This window comes from Staurois parvus, unplaced genomic scaffold (assembly GCF_062004578.1).
Source record: "Staurois parvus isolate SC_StPar_1 unplaced genomic scaffold, SC_StPar_1.0 ptg000682l, whole genome shotgun sequence".
Taxonomy (NCBI): Eukaryota; Metazoa; Chordata; class Amphibia; order Anura; family Ranidae; genus Staurois; species Staurois parvus.
This window is the reverse complement of record NW_028318478.1, coordinates 1,077,214-1,093,176: the sequence shown is the minus strand read 5'-3', so window position 1 is coordinate 1,093,176 and position 15,963 is coordinate 1,077,214. Positions and strand designations below refer to the sequence as shown.

The window sequence follows — 15,963 nt, the reverse complement described above, 5'->3', positions numbered from 1 at the left end:
GCTCTGAATTTCAGAGAAATTGAAGTACACCTCAGGATCAACAAAACAGTAAAATGTCCAAGACAGCTTCTTCAGGCCATATGCCATGGACTGCATAGACTGCCCACCTGCTGGCTGGATGTAAACAAACCTTGGAGGCCGTGGACAGGATTGCGGCTTAAGTATTCACCTGGGGACTCCAGTATTGAGACTTCAGCAACTCTAGATTGCCATATCTAATTTCCGTGGCTGATTCAAGATGGTCTCACTCTCTGTGTTCAATTTTTAACTTGGAGAAACACGATTTTTTCTCAATAATTCAAAAGAGCGTAACTGTCAATATCAGTTTGATCACGGTATTTATTTTTTGTGCAGAAATCCAATGCAAAAACATTACATAAAATATTGAAAACATATTTTAACATATCAGTCAACACATTTTTATTTCTTAAAATTTGTAACTTGGAGATTAAATACAGTAAACTAAATATTCTGAGGAGTCAGGTGTGAAATCATGCAGCTCTCCTGGAAATTTCTTCAGCTGGTCAATGGAAACATAACCTACAAGAGAACATCTACTTAATGCACTGAGAAACAACCCCCCCTCGCCCCCATGATGGCGATAAAGTTAAATAAAGAAAAAAATGTGTTTTAAAAAATAATAAAATCAATAAAAATATTTTAAAAAACATAAAAAGCACCACTAAAATTAAATGAGAAGTATGCCAAAGTTTTTTTGGCTACACTTCTTTGGATCACAGGAGTGCAGTCCGTTCTGCATTTCTGTGACCCATTTTTTGGTCAGCTGACATCACAGTCGGATGGAGTCGGTCCAGGATCTGAAAAGATCCACCCAGAATTCTGGACTGACACCTGTCTCAGCCTCTCAGTGAACCACTGAGAGCCTGAGACAGCCCCTTCACAGCCCAGCACTCCAGTGAGAAAATCTCATAGTGTAGTATATCAATCTGCAGTAAATTCAGATAAATACATAATCTACTCACAAGCATTAATCATTCATAGCTCACAAATCATATAGTCAGGCAGGTAGACCGCTCACCAGAAACCGTTGACCCACTAGCCATGCGTAGGTGAATAATGCATTACATAAAAATCTTACAAGCTTCTCTCAAACTTTTAATAATATGCAGATGGAATTCTCGCAAGATGATTATATGACCCACTATCAGATGCAGGTCAGAATAGTATTTCTGCACAAACTTTATGTGATCAAATTTTCTACTCTATTTCTTCTACATGCAATAACATCCATAGAATATTCTCAGTATGCAAACCAAACCAAAAACAAATTATCGCGTAGCATCTTTTAAACCCAATTCCCAATGCATGCACTATATCCACTTACACAAAAAATGCACTGTCCCTGTTTAAGATACCGTACACCAGCCTTTATGGCACCCAGACACCCGTGCTCAAAGTGGACAAAGGCTTACCAGAAGTACCGATCAAATAGTAGCCCAATCAGAGTCCTTCTCCCCATGGCCCTCTCATTGTTACAGGGTCCTCCAAACACTGCTCCACAGTACCCCAGATGAAAACTCTCCAAACACTGTAATAATCTCCAAACACTGTAATAAAATACACTCACATACATTAAAAAGTAACATCCCCTTTAAAACACTGTTACAATCACCACTTCTGGGTTCCACATGCGTGTGAAGTTACCTCCGCTCGACGCATTTCATCATGTGACATCCTGTGGAAGTTATATCCTACACTGCGTAGTGACTGGATCCTCATGCATACCTCCTATATTACATTTACCCTGTTAGTACAATTGATGTTATGTGTTTCACCTGTTCTTTTTCCCTCTCCCACCAACCTTGCTTTGCCCTTCCATCCTTTCCCTTCTCTCCCCCTCCCTCCTTCCCTTCATCATGTGGAGGAGATGATTCAATTTTGATGATGTCAACTGCATTGTATTATTGCCTTTCTAATTCATCTTCTATTATGACATGATATTAGTCATGCTTCTAACACCCATTCCATTATTTTCTGTTGTGTCTTCTCCACTGTATCTCATGTCCCTGTTATACTAATTTTCAGTAAAGAAAAATTGTTAAAAAAGTAATTTCTATCAAAAAATGCTAATATTAATGTGTATACAAAAGATTTATAAAATTGCCATGGTTGACAAGTGAATAAAGAAATAATACCAGAAGTTCAGCTTTAACTTGGTAATCAGCTGTTATTTTTTTAATGAAATGCAATACTTAAAGTAGTTTACCTGTGTGTATGTTATTTCCAGGATAATTCTGAAAGGTATGACGTATCCCAGCATCAGAGGATCCACTATCAGACATCAAGTCCTTATTCCTACACATAACAGAAAATGGCACTGTCATATTTCACATAGGTCTATGAAGGAGACCTGCTTCCTGAGTCAATCAGAACCAACAGAAGGATGCTCTGCGATGGCACTGACCAATCAGAATCACTCTGATCTGTTCAAGAAGCACTACACAGAGAATAGAGAGAAGAGCCGTGATATCCAATCCCCAAAGGGCTGGACAAGCTGACAGTGGACCAGGGGTTGAGGAGGGTGTATGGTGTTAGTGAGCTTTATATTTTTTCTGTAAAGGTGTACTAACACTTTAAGTAAAACTTTCAAGTCTTGTCCTCCCCCTGCCTGTGACTAGACCAGCGTTTTTCAACCACTGTGCCGCGGCACACTAGTGTGCCGTGAGATATTGTCTGGTGTGCCGTGGGAAAAATTCCAATTTCATCTGTAACATGTGGCTTCGGCTCACAAATAGACCAATCATTAGAATCTAATGATTCAGTGGTCGGCAAGCCGCGGCTCGCGAGCCACATGCGGCTCTTTACCCAGTCTAATGCGGCTCTTCTGTGTGCCGGGCGCCTGCTCCCCTCCCTCCTCTCGGTCGGCCGCTCCCCTGCCTCCTCTCGGTTGGCAGCCCCAAAAGTCCACGCGGACCTTTTAATCCGGCTTGCGGATGTGGCTGTCAGGATGTGTGTAGGCGGGGCAGCGTGCCGAACGTGAGGGGAGGGGAGCTAGGCTCCTCTCACAGTCCGCCCTGAAGACCCGAACGGCGCGGGAAGACAGCGAGAGGAACGCAAAAGGTAAGTGAATTGACACGGGGGACTTGGCTTACTAGAAGGGGGGGGGGGAATAGTACTGTGGGGGATGAAATACTATATGAGGGATGAATTACTTTATGAGGGATGAAATACTATATGGGGGGATGAAATACTATATGGGGGATGAATTACTATATCAGGGATGAATTACTATATGAGGGATGAAATACTATATGGGGGGATGAAATACTATATGGGGGGATGAAATACTATATGGGGGGATGAATTACTATATGAGGGATGAAATACTATATGGGGGGATGAAATACTATATGAGGGATGAAATACTATATGGGGGATGAATTACTATATGAGGGATGAATTACTGTATGAGGGATGAAATACTATATGGGGGGATGAAATACTATATGAGGGATGAAATACTATATGAGGGGATGAAATACTATATGGGGGGATGAAATACTATATGGGGGATGAAATACTATATGAGGGATGAAATACTATATGAGGGATGAAATACTATATGAGGGATGAATTACTATATGAGGGATGAAATACTATATGGGGGGATGAAATACTATATGGGGGGATGAAATACTATATGGGGGGATGAAATACTATATGAGGGATGAATTACTATGGGGGATGAATTACTATATGGAGGATGAATTACTATATGGGGGATTAATTACTATGCTTACTATGGGGGAATATTACTATACTTACTATGGATGACACATACACATCATTCATCTACTCTTGGTCCGGCCCCCGGGTCCAATTATAAAATACTTTATTATTTCATAATAAAGTAATTATAAAATAATTTCTTTGTGTTTGATTCCTATTCAAGAGAATTACTTTATATATAGTCAATATAGGCACAGAGGTAAATTTTTTTAACATTTTCTAATGGTGGTGTGCCTCGTGATTTTTTTCATGAAAAAAGTGTGCCTTTGCACAAAAAAGGTTGAAAAACACTGGACTAGACAGTTAAAGGAGAAACATCTGACTGAGAAGCACATCTGTCTGCCACTCTGCTCTTTCCGATTATCAGCATGCTTCTAACATTTTAGTACAAATGACTGGCTCCTTGTGCTGCTTCTCGCTCCTCCAGTTTGAGCCTTGCTGTACAGGGACTGCAAGAGGCTGGTAACAAGTTGAATTCAAGTACCTACACTGCTTACATTTAAAAAAAAAAATGTAATCAAGTATTAATATATAAATAAATGGCTGCAATAATGTGTTTCTTTCATATATGCCTGGAGTTTAGCTTTAAATACAGTCATGGCCGAAATTGTTGGCACCCTTGATATTTCTCCAGGAAATCATGTATTTCTCACGAAACGTATTGCATTAACACATGTTTTGCTATACACATGTTTATTCCCTTTGTGTGTATTGGGACAAAACAAAAAAAGGGAGGAAAGAAAGCAAATTCGACATAATGTCACACAAACCTCCAAAAATGGGCTGGACAAAAGTATTGGCACCCTTTCACAACTGCGGATAAATAAGAATGTTACAAGCATGTGATGCTCCTGTAAACTCACCTGGGGCAAGTAACAGGTGTGGGCAATATAGAAATCACACCTGAAAGCAGATAAAAAGGAGAGACGTTCACTTAACCTTTGCATTGTGTGTCTGTCTGTGCCACACTAAGCATGGACAACAGAAAGAGGAGACGAGAACTGTCTGAGGACCTGAGAACCAAAATTGTGGCAAAATATCAACAATCTCAAGGTTACAAGTCCATCTCCAGAGAACTAGATTTGCCTTTGTCCACAGTGCGCAACATTATCAAGAAGTTTGCAACCCATGGCACTGTAGCTAATCTCCCTGGTCGTGGACGGATGAGGAAAATTGATGAAAGATTGCAACGCAGAATAGTCCGGATGGTGGATAAGCAGCCCCAAACATGTTCCAAAGACATTCAAGCTGTCCTGCAGGCTCAGGGAGCATCAGTGTCAGCGCGAACTATCCGTCGACATTTAAATGAAATGAAACGCTATGGCAGGAGACCCAGGAGGACCCCACTGCTGACACAGAGACATAAAAAAGCAAGACTACAGTTTGCCAAAATGTACTTGAGTAAGCCAAAAGCCTTCTGGGAAAACGTCTTGTGGACAGATGAGACCAAGATAGAGCTTTTCGGTAAAGCACATCATTCTACTGTTTACCGAAAACGGAATGAGGCCTACAAAGAACAAAACACAGTACCTACGGTAAAATATGGTGGAGGTTCAATGATGTTTTGGGGTTGTTTTGCTGCCTCTGGCACTGGGTGCCTTGACTGTGTGCAAGGCATCATGAAATCTGAGGATTACCAAAGGATTTTGGGTCGCACTGTAGGGCCCAGTGTCAGAAAGCTGGGTTTGCGTCCAAGATCCTGGGTCTTCCAGCAGGACAATGACCCCAAACATACGTCAAAAAGCACTCAGAAATGGATGGCAAAGAAGCGCTGGAGAGTTCTGAAGTGGCCAGCAATGAGCCCAGATCTAAATCCCATTGAACACCTGTGGAGAGATCTTAAAATTGCTGTTGGGAAAAGGTGTCCTTCCAATAAGAGAGACCTGGAGCTGTTTGCAAAGGAAGAGTGGTCCAAAATTCCGGGTGAGAGGTGTCAGAAGCTTATTGATGGTTATAGGAAGCGACTGATTTCAGTTATGTTTTCCAAAGGGTGTGCAACCAAATATTAAGTTAAGGGTGCCAATACTTTTGTCCAGCCCATTTTTGGGGTTTTGTGTGACATTATGTCATATTTGCTTTTCTGCCTCTGTTTTATATTTGTTCCAATACATACAAAGGGAATAAACATGTGTATAGCAAAACATGTGTTAATGCAATACCTTTTTTGTGTGAAATACTTGATTTTCAGGAAAAATATCAAGGGTGCCAACAATTTCGGCCATGACTGTATAATATTTTCCTGTGGTACATGCTGGCTGTCATGTAGACCTGCTTGCTTCAATACATTGAGTCACTGACTTGAAAGACGTATGGAGATAAGGACTTCAGATGTTTCTGATCTGCATACTTGTTACAGGTTTGTGAACTGAAATATATTGAAAACAGTGGTCTGCAAAAGAGCCAGACATCCAGCATTTTCAGAAGGAAGTCAGCAATGGCATCCTCCATATTTCTCTCAAGACTTGTTTACTGCAATTGTTGCTCCTTACCTTAAATCACATGCTGGACTCCCGTGATCATCCTCTTCAGCACCACACAAGGTTTTGACATCCTAAAGCCAACAAACATATTTTAGTTGTAGTATAGATCACTCCACGCACAGAATACATGCCTATACCAGCAGTGAAGCAGAAAAAAAAATATTGTGATGTACAGTGCCTTGAAAAAGTATGCATACCCCTTACAATTTTCCACATTTTGTCATTTTCAGGTCAGTTATGGCAGCTACTATAGGATGTTTAAAAAATGTAAACAGCACAACTCTAATGCAATGTGCCAATCAAAGTACAGTGCCTTGAAAATGTATTCATACCCCTTAAAATTTTCCACGTTTCGTAATGTTACAGCCAAAAACATAAATGTATTTTATTGGGATTTTATGTGATAGACCAACACAAAGTGGCACATAATTGTAAAGTGGAAGGAAAATGAGAAATGGTTTTCAAAAGTTTTTACAAATACGTATTTGAAAAGTGTGGCGTGCATTTGCATTTAGCCTCCTTGAGTCAATACTTTGTAGAACCACCTTTTGCTGCAATTCCAGCTGCAAGTCTTTTTGGGGATGTCTCTACCAGCTTTGCACATCTAGAGAGTGAAATTTTTGCCCATTCTTCTTTGCAAAATAGCTCAAGCTCTATCAGATTGGGTGGAGAGAATCTGTGAAGCAATTTTCAAGTCTTGCCACAGATTCTCAATTGGATTTAGGTCTGGACTTTGACCGTGCCATTCTAACACATGAATATGCTTTGATCTAAACCATTCCATTTTAGCTCTGGCTGTATGTTTAGGGTTGTTGTCCTGCTGGAAGGTGAACCTCCATCCCAGTCTCAAGTCTTTTGCAGACTCTAACAGGTTTTCTTCTAAGATTGCCCTGTATTTGGCTCCATCCATCCTCCCATCAACTGTGACCAGCTTCCCTGTCCCTGCTTAAAAAAAAAAACATCCCCACAACATGATGCTGTCACCACCATGTTTTACAGTGGGGATGGTGTGTTCAGGGTGATGTGTAGTGTTCATTTTCCACCACACATAGCGTTTTGCTTTTAGGCTAAACTTCAATTTTGGTCTCATCTGACCAAAGCACAATCTTCCACATGTTTGCTGTATCCCCCACATGGCTTCTCCCAAACAAGACTTCTTATGGCTTTCTTTCAACAATGGCTTTCTTCTTGCCACTCTTCCATAAAGGCCAGATTTGTGGAGTGCACAACTAATAGTTGTCCTGTGAACAGATCCTCCCACCTGAGCTGTGGATCTCTGCAGCTCCTCCAGAGTTACCCCTCCTTTCGCAGCCTGTCAGTTTAGGTGGACGGCCATGTCTTGGTAGGTTTGCAGTTGCCACACTCTTTCCATTTCGGATGATCAACTGAATAGTGCTCTGTAAGATGTTCAAAGCTTGGGATATTTTTTTATAACCTAACCCTGCTTTAAACGTATCCACAACTTTATCCCTGACCTGTCTGGTATGTTCCTTGGCCTTCATGATGCTGTTTGTTCACTAATGTTCTCTAACAAACCTCTGAGGGCTTCACAGAACAGCTGTATTTATATTGAGATTAAATTACACACAGGTGGACTCTATTTAATAATTAGGTGACTTCTGAAGGCAATTGGTTCCACTAGATACAAATGCACAGCACACTTTTCAGATATTTATTTGTAAAATATTTTGAAAACATTTATCATTTTCCTTCCACTTCACAAAAAACTCCTCAAAAAACTCTGATCTTTTGGCCTCCGAGACTCTGCTCTTTCCTAGTTCTCCTCCTACCTATCGCAGCGCTCCTTCAGCGTTACCTATAACTCTGGCTCCTCCTCTCCACTTCTACTTTCTGTAGGGATCCCTCAAGGTTCTGTCCTTGGACCCCTACTATTCACCATCTACACCTCCTCCCTTGGTCACTTGATAAACTCCCATGGCTTTAATTACCATCTCTATGCTGTTGACACACAAATCTATCTTTCTACCCCTCACCTCACCCCTTTAGTCTCCACTCGCATTACTAACCTACTAAGTGACATATCAGCATGGATGTCACTCCACTTCCTCAAACTCAATCTTTCCAAAACTGAGCTCTTAGTATTCCCCTCATCCCGTGCCCCCTCCCCTGACTTCTCCATCAAGATCAATAACAGAAACATCAGTCCCTCCCCTCATGCCAGGGTACTAGGTGTAATCCTGGACTCCCATCTGTCCTTTCCGCCTCAAATCCAATCGCTGTTCAAATCTCGTAGACTTCCCCTCCGCAACATCTCCAAGATACAAACAAATAAGCTTGCGAGCCAGCGAGGTATGGTATACGTGTGCTAGATCGCTGGTTATTATGCCCACTCTCATGTGATGTGCGTTTTGTAACAAATAATTTAAATAATTACCGTGCGCTAGTTTAAAAAGTGCTTGTAAATAAATAAAATAAAATTATATATAAGTGATAGTTGATATACTGTGACTCATTAAATGAATAAAATTAAACTTATGAAAAATAAATTCATAACATATTCACAGGTGACTATATGTGCAATCCCTATTACCATGTGCAAATCTTCCATTGGCGAACCTCCAAGAAATTCATCATATAAAAATGCAATAATATAATAAAGTAAATAAAAAATCAGTAAATTTAAAAATAAAAATTAAATAAATAAAAATGAAAATTAAATGATAAAAGTCCAGTAAGAAAAAACAGCAGGAATGTCCCAATGTGCAAAAGAATATCCAGCCTAGATAGATATACTCCCCCTCACAGCCCAGAAAAAAGACACCCAGAACAGAGGGAATGTACCATTCCTCCTACCAGTCCATCCCCCACAGTTACTACCTTTTGTACCACTAGCCCCTCCCTCTTAGATTGTAAGCTCCAAGGAGCAGGGACCTCCTGACCCTCTTGTATTGAACTGTATTGTCTCTCGTTATAGCATGACAAAATGTGGAACATTTTAAGGGGTATGAACGCTTTTTCAAGGCACTGTACTTTGATTGGCACATTTACATTTTTAAAAAGTCCTATGGTAGCTGCCATAACTGCCCTCCTGAAAATGATTGATTTCTGTTTTTTATGCTGATTGATCAGCTTCAGTACTTTTTACATCATGGACCTGGAAAATTATGCAGACAAGGAGATCTGACACCACTCTGACTTCTCACACTGTCCGCATGTACTGGATCAGTAAATAATGATGTCTGCGACAGCCAAGCTTCCAACAATTTTAGAAAGCATGATCAGCAGTGACAGCCTCCATAACCCTATTAACTCTCCCCGTACAGGTTTACTTTAAAGTGTCTGTAAACCCAAAATTAAAAAAATTCTGCATTGCCTTCCTGTAAAATTCTTAGGTTATTTTGCCTATTGTTTTTCCAAAATCATGCAATAAAGAATCTCATGTTTCACATGGCTGTCATATTGACTGTCATATGCCTTTAAGTGTTTCTATATTTTGTTTCTGCTCCTCCCTTTCCTTTGGTTTAGTTAATGCTGTATAGATAGCTCTACCCCTTTCCCAGAAATGCATTGCAACTCTAGCCTCATGTCATAAAGCAGGAAACATGATCTTTTGACCTATCGAATGTTCATTGTTGTAAGATTCTCTCAGTTTATGGAATAAACTTCACAAGATCTACAAGATGTCTTATCGATTGAGTCACTGACTGTGGTATCCAACTGAGGTTGAAGTTATCGCTATCTCATCACAACTGTAAGTTACAGAGATCACACTATCAATGCTTAGATTGGAGAGACAGAACATAGAAGTCTGAAATACTTGCTGACCCAATCCATTTTCTCTAATTTCTGCATTGGTATGACTACACTAACTAGAGCTACCTTCTGAGCATTGTCACATGTGTCCATCCATGATCTCAGGAAGCTGTAGTTACATACGGCATGCTTTCCTATTCTCATTATCTGTAGCCCACTCCACAGCCTGTAACAAGTCTTGAAGTATGATTGACAGCAGTTCCTGCATGGAGCCTTGCTGCTATTCTAGAGCAAAACAATCCTGCAGTGGGAATATACATGCTGTGCATTGCAGTACCGTAGGCTGAAGGTAACATCACTAGCACACAAGACACACTAGAGCTTAGTACCCCCAAGCACTGCTGACGTAAAGCAAAATTTTTTTTCCTATTTTAGATAGAGCAAGAGAGGGTTATAACCCCTGTCAGATTTTTTTCACCATCTTTGTCCCATTTTACAGATTTCCCTTCATTTCCTGTCTCATAGCCAAACAGGAAGTAAGAGAAAATCCCTGCAAATTATGGGAATCCCTCAGGGACCCCCAGGTAACCAGAACTAGTGTACCCATTGGAACATTTCCCCTTTATTACTTTTCTGGGGACAAACAAAAGTTGGGATTTTGTTACTTTCACTTTTAATAATAATAGTAAACAGGACAAATAGAGAGGGTGTGTCTCCCTAATAGGGACAGAGACAGCAATAAAAACTGACAGGGGTTCTAATTCCACTCCGCTCTATCCAAAACTAAAAAAAAAGGTTTTGCCCTTTTCATTTGAAAAGCAGGAAAGTGGTCACTTGACCACTGTAAAGAATATCCAAGAACAATATTTTAATTTTTTTTTTCTTTCTAATGCATTGCTTTTTTAATGTCAATTGAACATAAAAAGCAGAGACGATGTGAAGGTCTACAGACACTTTGAGGATTTGAAAAAAAAAAAGTGCTAGCTCCATCTCAAGCCATCTTAATCAATCATAGGGATCTGCTGTCCTCTACATTTAGCTACTAAAATCACAGTGTTATGTATACTTACCGTATGTATTAACACTTCTTGCCTCAGGAAGGCGATTTGAAAACCCAGAAGGAGGAATTGAAGAGAGAGAGAAAACTGAGCCAAATGGTCTTATACAGACGGGTTGCTACTGCCTCTGTATTTTCACCCACATCAGAAGCACTATTATACAATTATTCCAATGTTCCAATAGTTTAACAATAGTTGTCCATAGGTTCAGGAGTGTATTTCTGAATCATAGTAGTGGCAGACGAGTTTCTGTCCTATTGTTATTATCTCACATGCACAGTGGCAGATAGCTAAGTCTGTGCTACTATCTGTACGTACTGGTCACCTTTCAGTATATTCCTAGGCAAACCTGTTTATTGCAATAGAGTTTATATGCAGCTCTTGTTATTCTAGTTAACCCTATCCCATCTGGTATTGGATTCTTTAGCTAGTTTTAGTTTAGCTCAATAAACAGCATAGGCTAGAGCTGGGTAAGGCATCTGATGAACAGTTATGGTAGCTAGAGGTCCAGTTGTATGTCAGATTAGAAACTAATAGGAAGAAACTAAAGCACAGAAAAGGCAGGCTGACTCTGAGTTCTAGTGCCACACCACAGTTCTTGCTAGTGAGAAGCTTCATTCAGGCTTGTTGGACAACAGTTGGAGGATACCCCTGTGAGTGCTGACCTTGTGTTTTGTTCTCCAACACAAAGACCTACCATCCTTAGGGGCCCCTGCTACTGAACTTTGCTCCAACCTTCATCTGTAGGTATCTTTGTTAATAACTATATACAGTGGGGAAAATAAGTATTTGATCCCCTGCAGATTTTGTAAGTTTGCCCACTTACAAAGAAATTAAGGGTCTATAATTTTTATCATGTGTGTATTTGAAATGATAGACAGAATATCAACCAAAAATCCAGAAAAAACACATACTACAAATGTTCTAAATTGAATTGCAGTTCAGTGAGTAAAATAAGTATTTGATCCCCAACCAACTAACCATAATTCTGGCTCCCACAGACTGACTATGTGCTCATGTGGTACACAGATTAGTCCTGTCAATTTAACCTGGAGGTATTCCCGAGTGTAGCTTGGGGTAAAGTTTCAGCACCACAAGCGGTAACCCCGAGCTACACTCGGGAATACCTTGCTTCTTCACTTACTTTGTCCTTCGCTCCCCCGATGTCCCTCCTCCAGTGTCCCCGGCTATGCCTTCTGGCCCATGCCGGCATCCGTCTTCTGAGTTCCGTTCCCCGCGACGTCGGGACGTACGGGGAAGGAACAGCGGGAAATTTAAAAATGTGAAAAAGTGACATTCACTAAATACACTAAAATCACATAGTAAAACATTACTGTATCAAACTATTTCACATACATTTTGTCCCGAGTGCTTTGTCCTGTGCCCTGCCTGCATTTATACCGTTCTTTCTGCCTGGAAACTGAGAAATGTCCATGGCATCCAAACAGCGTCCCTTTAGACCAGCTAGAGAACAGCGATAGTAAATTAGAACTACTTGCAGAATTGAGTGATAATGGTTCGTGGGGAAATTCGTCATCAGACACTGAAAACGATTTTGCGACTTTGCTCAGTGATGTGTGAACTTTGCGTATATTTCAAATTTCAGTGTTTTTGGTTTGATTATATTATTGAATTAAATTTATTATTATTTTTTATGATTATTTATTAAACTATAATTTATGATTTCGTGTTTCAATTTTTAACATACACGGGATGTTTACTAGACTCTTGTTCGGACAGATTTCAGTGAGTTATTCCTAAAAATTACAGGCCTACAATAAAAAAAATACATATTTCCATGCAAAAAAATGTACTGCTTTGAGCACAGAAATACTGACATAATCAGACCACTAGGGAGGTTAAGAAGGTGCTCCTATTGATAACTCATGTGTATAAAAGACACCTGTTCACAGAATCTCTTTCTTCCATTCAAACCTCACCATCACCATGGGCAAGACCAAAGAGCTGTCAAAGGCTGTCAGGGACAGGATTGTAGACCTGCACAAGGCTGGAATGGGCTACAAGGCCATCAGCAAGAAGCTTGGCTAAAAGCAGACAACAGTTGGAGCGGTTATTAGCACATGGAAGAAATACAAAATAACCATCAATCGCCCTCTGTCTGGAGCTACATGCAAGATTTCGACTCATGAGGTAAGGATGATCATGGCAAAAGTGAGGGATCAGCCCAGAAATACACGGGAGGAGCATGTGAATGATCTCAAGGCAGTTGGGACCACAGTCACTAAACAAACCACTGGTAACACAATACGCCGCAATGGACTAAAATCCTGCAGTGCCAACAAGGTCCCCCTCCCCAAGAAGGCACATGTACAGGCCCATCTGATGTTTGCCAGTAAACATCTAAATGTTTCAAAGAAGGAATGTGAGAAAATGCTGTAGTCAGATAAGACCAAAATTGAGCTCATTGACATTAATTTGACTCTCCGCGTTTGGAGAAAGAAAAATGCTAACTATAACCCTAAAAAACAACATCCCTACAGTCAAACATGGAGGTGGAAACATGCTTTGGGGCTGTTTCTCTGCTAAAGGTACAAGTTGACTTTGCTGAATTGAGGGGCCAATGGACAGGGCCATGTATTGTAAAATCTTGGATGAGAACCTTCTTCCCTCAGTCAGAACAGTGAAGATGGGTCATGGATGGGTTTTCCATATTCTGTCTCTATCATTTAAAATACACCTGTAGCGGAACCCCCGAAGGGGCTGCTTAAGTTTGTTCACTCCGCCACTCTGCCTCTCAACCCCAAGAACTGTCTCAGCCCACACTGGCACACCTGGCAATAGTGTAAGTGCAAGGACCAATGAAAAGCACACACTTTATAATAAAACACAGAGATCAGCTTTACTGTAGACCTCTATGGGAAGTAATAAACATTAACAACAGGTATATGTTAGGAGAATCAAGAGAACAACAAATACTGTGACAGAAAGCAATATAACTCACTTTTACACTCAGGCTGCTCTTAGGGGATTCCAACCATGAATAACCCCAAGAGCAGAGGCAAACACTTAAATGGCGCCCTCAAAGTGGATTTAACTCCTCTTCATAAAATGGGCCCCATGATGTCCAAGCAGAAGGAGAGCAGAAGAATGACTCTCTGTTGTGTCAGACTTCTCCCTTCTAACCCCCCCGACACCATGCCCCAATAGGAAAACACTGTACCCAACTGATGTTTAATAGCTACTTTCAAGGTAAAGCTATTCCCTCACACACCATGCAATATAGAGGCCTGACTACGCATGCGCGTGCTCGTATGACAGCAGTAACTTTAGTCTCTTTGTAACTGGATGAATGTTGGGATCTTCAGCTAGCCACTTTTGTTGGTGCACTTAAACTCCTTAAACACTTAAAGTGTAATTGTAATCCTGTGGCAGTATTTGTATAGCAAAGTGAACATGGTGTCTGTTCAGCAGGGCCATCTACACAACCCAGTGCCTGGTGAATATGAGCAAGGTATGATGTCTCTGTATATGTGCAATGTTCCTGTCATCTGACAGTGGGAGAAATCCCTCTCACCAGATCCTGTGACAAAGGCCCAAACGATCGTCCTGGAAATGACAGGTTCCTCTGGTCACCTCACGATGAGCACTTCACACTGTCAGTGTAGGCACTGTACTGTAGACCACTTCTTTCAGTTTGGATGTTCCTTTGTCTGATCCAGATAACCAAGCATCCAGTGCACTGCCCAAAAGCACTTCTTTTCCAGGTCCAATCTCTCTCCTGCCACATGCAATCTCCCTCTCCTTCAGGAGAAACCCAAGATGGATCCCTTCATTCTCCTCTCCCTAAGCATGATGGCTTTCGTAGTTCTTTATTTTTATTCTATCTCCATATCAGCCTATAAGGCCGTTTCTGTTCAAAACTCCATCGTCCACAATGCTTTGCAGCTGCACTTCCTGCTTGAAAGAGTCCTTGTCATTGGCTCCTTTAATGGCTCTTATAATTGGCTCTCTCTCTCTCTTACAGTCTGAGAGGAGAAAGGGGGGGCTGAAATCCCTCACTGCTTTGTCTGTGTCAGGTCAAGTGTCAGGTTACACAGGAGAGGCCAGTCAGCAGATCACAGCCATGAGACAGGATTAATATCTCCTGCTACACACTCCCCCCACCAAAGAACCTTTGGTCTTCCAAAGGCAGTAACAATCCTTGACCTGGTACATGCTTGATATATACACGCGGAGAAAACAAATTAGTACACACAGGAAACCAAACAATTTACATTCTCATAAAATCTTGGCAGAGGAACCTCCCACCAGTTAACATAGGATGGAAGGTTGTCCCGCCTACAAGCCACCTTAATTGGAATGGCCCAGCCAGATGTGTCAGGGGGTGAGTCAGTATTGTCAACCCCCAAATCTGCGGTGGAAGGATCAGGTGCTTCAAGAGTCCTTTTTGCAGTGAGAATGACCTCTTCAGAGCTCTCACCCAAAGTATCATATGTTAATCTCTTTGGTGGGTGAAGAACCCTACGCTCTCGCTGTTCTTTAGGCTCTGGGGTTGCAAGCACACGGGTCTCTTCTTCATCATCAACCTTCTCCTCTTCCTGCATTTTAGCTTCATCTCTAACTTCCTCTTCAATAAAGGATGGAAAGTCTGCAGGTTCTGCTGTCATCAAAGAGGATTGAGAGTCTTTCAGCTCTTCAATTAGTGGACTCCGAGGCACAAACACAGGAGCATCGGGCCTGAGTATCCCGGTGTCGATCACTGTGGAAGGAGAAGGAGGGATAGCAGATTCAGGCATCTGAGACAACCACAGCCAATCCATTCCCATCTCTTCATCTTCGCTGTCTCCATCTTCTGCAGGCTGAAGCAAAGACTGAAACCGAGTCACTGGCCGAGATCTCTGGGGGGCCCTGGATGATGACTGTGGATCTGGCTGTAGTGGAACACAAACTGCTTCAGATAGAGGCAACAAATGATTACGATGCCATGTTTTCAGCGGGCC

The 15,963-nt window shown here is 41.3% G+C and overlaps 1 protein-coding gene across 2 annotated transcripts in view; it reads right to left on the bottom strand.

Moving 5' to 3' along the window:
* Positions 1-321: 321 nt before the first annotated feature.
* TERB2 (telomere repeat binding bouquet formation protein 2) overlaps positions 322-15,963 on the bottom strand; it is a 50,523-nt gene continuing 34,881 nt past the window's right edge. The window contains exons 5-7 of one of the 2 annotated variants that reach the window (XM_089652371.1): positions 6,240-6,301; positions 2,228-2,316; positions 322-540 (exon numbers count right to left, since the gene is read on the bottom strand). In XM_089652371.1, the coding sequence (XP_089508497.1) occupies positions 449-540; positions 2,228-2,316; positions 6,240-6,301 (243 nt within the window). In that variant the 3' untranslated portion in view covers positions 322-448. Of the gene's footprint in view, positions 541-2,227; positions 2,317-6,238; positions 6,302-14,537; positions 15,361-15,963 lie in introns of those variants that run through there. The other variant, XR_016305856.1, reaches the window with a different exon arrangement.